Consider the following 4088-nt stretch of genomic DNA (forward strand, 5'->3'; position numbering starts at 1 on the left):
ATCCCCAACCCCCAGGCCACCCCCGAGGACGCTGAGCTGGTGTCCACCCTGTTCAGCGCCGTCGGCCGCATATACCAGCTGGATGAGAAGCTTCTCTCCGCTGTCACTGGCCTCAGCGGCAGCGGGCCCGCGTTTGTGTTCCTCATGATTGAGGCACTCGCAGACGGCGGCGTGCGCGCGGGTGAGCGGCGGGGCGCCGCGACGCCTTGGCTTTGGTGGAGGGGATCGGGGCAGTGGGCGCGGGGCCTGTGCAAGGGGGTTTGCTGCAAGGCGTGCTTTGCAAAGTCAACCCTGGGCCTTGATTGCGTCGGGCCACGCTCGGCCTTCAAAAGCTCTGAGTTTCGGCCTCCTTGAGCTCGGAGGCCCTGCGGCACACCAGCAGGCCGGCTATGGCTTCTTTCACACTGGGATTCCAATGCAGCGCCGCGCCGCCCTTCCCGCGGCCCCCGCAGGCCTGCCCCGCGACGTGGCGCAGGCGCTGGCGGCGCAGACCGTGCTTGGCAGTGCCAAGATGGTGCTGGACACCGGGAAGCACCCCGGGGCCCTCAAAGATGTGAGAGTTGACCGCTTTGACTGCGTGCCTTGGGGCTCTGGAGCGTGGGTTGCTGTCACTGGGGGGCTCAGGCGGCAGTGGGCAGGGGTCACAAGGGCCTGTGCAAGTTGGGGCGTGCCAGCATGGCTGGTCGTCTGGCGCGCTGGCTGCTTTGCATTCCGGCGCTCTTCGCAATTTTGCGACCAGCTAATTGAGCCACGCTCAACACGCTCAACCAGCTCCCCCGCTGGCACGCGCCCGACCTGTGGAACCGACCCCCGCCCTTTTCAAATGCGCCCGCGCGACAGATGGTCACAAGCCCGGGCGGCACCACCATCGCGGGCGTGCACGAGCTCGAAAAGGGCGGGGTGCGCGCCGCGTACATGTCGGCCGTCGTCGCCGCCACCAACCGCGCCAACGAGCTCAGCAAACTGTGATCGTCCCGGCAGAGCTGCTGTGCAGGCCTAGGGCGGGGCCCGCCTCGATCCAAGCGGTTTGTGGGAGGTTTAGTAGCAGCTGGTCAATTGGTCAATGCAGTTGTGGCTGACGCGTTTGCCCGTGCAGCGTGAAGCAATCACCGGATCTTGCACCTCACAGCCGTGCATGGTCTTTTGACCTTGTTCTTGGCGGCTTGTTGTCTTCACATTGTTCCACTGAGCACTGTAATACAACACTCGGGCAACTGCCATTTGCAATTTGAGAGGCAGCTGCTGCCTCTGCTCCGTCACTCTGCCAGCCACTCGGGCCGCATCCTGGGCCGCACGTCCGCAGCTCCGTGTTGGATTACACCCAGCAGACTGGCATATTCAACAAATCAGCACAATTTGAATGAGTAGGCCTGGGTCGTTGAGGGACGCGCCCACGGCGCTGCGGCAAGCAGTGCGTGCGCGGTGCTCATCACCTGTGTCGCCCAACAGGGGCAATCCCAAGCGTATCAATCGATATCAGGTTTTCCCTTGATTGGCAAGCGGCTTGGCGGCCAGCAACCCTGGGCAGCAAACTCCTCGTTTTGCAGGGGAAATTATGACCAGGTTGTATTACTGTACGAGGTTACAAGGATGCCGGCGTTCGCGCAAGGCTGCGTGCCGACGATGTGGCCAGTTTATTCAGGACAGCCAGCTCGCCTGGCTGCCCTTCCAAGGTGCATGAGAGCAAACACAGTGCTTCACAAGATTTCACGACCATTGCTTGGGATCGATGAGAAAGGGATTATTGTGCGCCTGCTCAGCGTCGGAGCGCCACGCGACAGCCCGAGGGCACACAGCAATGTTGGATTCGGGCGACTGCGCAAAGCTGCAGCCCCATGCCCACGCACCCCCGCTTCATCCCCCCTATCACTCAGGCTTCGCTGCAAATGCACAGGCCAGGGGCTGGCACGGTTGCCTGCCTTGGCAATGCAGTTCGGCATGATAGCAACGCCTCTGCTTTCCTGAAACCGCCATCAAGTGCTTGAAATTGATACGGGTCAGGGAGCAAGCAAGCACCCCAGCAGTTTTGGGGCGGCACGTGCGCAGCCAAAGGTAAACGCGCCAAAGTTGAGTGGGGGCCGACCGCGCTTAGCAGCGGCCCAACCCCCACTCCTTGCTGCGGCTGCCCCCCAGGCTCCAATGCAAACGGTCCAAGGGGCGGCAGGCTTGCCTGCCCGCAAGTGCAAAGTGCTTAGTCAGGGATCACCCCACGTGCTTCAATCCTGACAAGAAAGAAAGGTAGGAGAAAAAGGAAGGCAGCGTGCGCCCCCTCAGCCCTGGTGGGTCACGCAGAAAGCCCAGGGTCACACGGCATCGCACAACAGAGCGGAGCAGCCGCCGAATTCCTGCAGCTCGTGCTCATGCTTGCCCAAAAGATATGACCAGTCCAGTCAGTGCATCTCTGAAACCAAACACCAGTGCTGAGAACAGATAAGGAAGAAAGCGCATGTGAGTATGGCTCCACAGAACTCATTTGTTATGTGGAAAAACCACAAAAAAGGGATGGTTGCGCGTCTGCTCAGAGTTTGATCGTCAGGCAAGGGCCTGAGGTCACGTGGAAGTGTTGGATTTGGGCGGCCGCGCACAGCTGCAGCCCCCCGCCCGCCCCCGGTGCGATCCCCACCAATCTTCGCTCAGGCTTCGCTGCACATGCGCATGGGCGGGCACGGTTGCCTGCCTTCGCAATGCAATTCGGTATGCTACCGATGCCTATGCTTTCCTGAAAACGCCATCCAATGCTTGGAACGGATAAGGAAGCATGCAGGCGCCCCAGAGGTGTTGGGGCAGTGCATGTGCAGTCGAGGTAAAAGCGCAAAAATGGACTGGGGGGCTGACCGCGCTTGGCAGCGGCCCAACCCCCACTCCTCGCCGCGGCTGCGCCCCAGGCTCCAATGCAAACGGTTCAAGGGGCAGCAGGCTTGCCAGCCCGCAAGTACAACGATCCAAGGGGAGGCAGGCTTGCCTGCTCGCAAGGCAAAGTACTTAGTCAGGGATCAGCCAGAGTGCTTCCTGATAAGAAAGTAAGGTAGGAGTAAGGAAGGGAGTGTGCGCCCCAACGATGCACTGGTGCATCGCGCAGGGAGCCCGAGGTAATGCGGCGCCGCACAACAGGGCGGGGCGGCGGCGGAATCCCTGCAGCTCGTGCTCATGCTTGCCCACAAGGTGTGACCAGTCCAGTCGGTGCATCTCTGAAACGAACCACCAGTGCTAGAAACAGATAAGTAAGGAAGCATATGTGAGCATGGCCCCACAGACCTCATTTGTTATGTGAGAAAAACTTATTTGGGGGGAACTTATTTGGGTGTCACGGCAGTCAGGTTGAGACCGCAAGTGATGGGCAGTGCTGTCAGTACACCGCAGGCGCACGCATGCAGAAGGCGCCCTTGAGGGCCGCCGCCGCCCTGCCGGCCTCCTTGCGCAGCTTGTGGGCCGCGCCCTGAACGCGCTCCGCGGGCGTGCGCATATCGCGGCCGCCGCGGACGGCGCAGGGGCTCTTGGCGCCGCCGCTCTTGAGCGAAAGCTGCTTGCTACTGGCGCCGCTGCTGGTGCTGGTGAGTGTGACGACGGCAATCGCGGCCGCCGCGTCCGCCTCGCAGCTGGAAGCGGCGTCGAGCGCCGCGCACGCGTCGCCGCGTGCGTCGCTGCAGCTCACATCGCCAGTGCTGCGGACCGCGGCCCCGCTTGAGACAGCGCAGGGCTTCATGGCGCCCGCCACGTGGGTGGCGACGCTGGCGCCCGTGCAGCTGCTGCTGCCGCACTCAGCGGCAAAGAGCGCAGCCACGTCAACGCACGCCAGCTTGCTGGCGCCGTTGGGGCTGAGCCTGCGGCTGCTGGCGCGGCTGGGGGCGCGAGGCTCCCCGCAGCCCTCCACGACCGCCTTGATCTGTGCGTCGCCATTGGTCTCGAGCGCGGCGCCAACTGACACGTCGTCCAGGCTTAGCCGCGGTGACGCTGGCCGCGAGGCCAGGAGCTCCGCACTCAAGGCGTGCTCGAAGCCGCCCTCGTCCCCACTGCAGACGCTGCTGGCGCGGCTGGTGCCGCACACACTGCCGCCCCAGCCGCCCTCGTCTACGGCCGCTGCAACAATC

General features: G+C 63.0%; 2 protein-coding genes across 2 annotated transcripts in view; one reads left to right on the forward strand and one right to left on the reverse strand.

Moving 5' to 3' along the window:
• Nucleotides 1–144: 144 nt before the first annotated feature.
• MNEG_13229 (pyrroline-5-carboxylate reductase) lies at nt 145–969 on the forward strand (the record flags this gene model as incomplete). Its single annotated transcript, XM_014038298.1, has 3 exons — nt 145–181; nt 453–553; nt 841–969. 3 exons carry the CDS (start codon nt 145–147, stop codon nt 967–969), a joined length of 267 nt encoding a protein of 88 aa, XP_013893752.1.
• Nucleotides 970–3346: 2377 nt separating this feature from the next.
• Nucleotides 3347–4088, reverse strand: part of MNEG_13230 (hypothetical protein) — a gene marked incomplete at both ends in the record, with an annotated part of 3018 nt that continues 2276 nt past the window's right edge. Inside the window, one exon of the mRNA XM_014038299.1 lies at nt 3347–3883. Coding sequence (XP_013893753.1) covers nt 3347–3883 — 537 coding nt within the window. The remainder of the gene's footprint in view (nt 3884–4088) is intronic.

The sequence above is a fragment of the Monoraphidium neglectum genome (genome assembly GCF_000611645.1).
Source record: "Monoraphidium neglectum strain SAG 48.87 unplaced genomic scaffold scaffold03704, whole genome shotgun sequence".
In the NCBI taxonomy this organism is placed as follows: Eukaryota; Viridiplantae; Chlorophyta; class Chlorophyceae; order Sphaeropleales; family Selenastraceae; genus Monoraphidium; species Monoraphidium neglectum.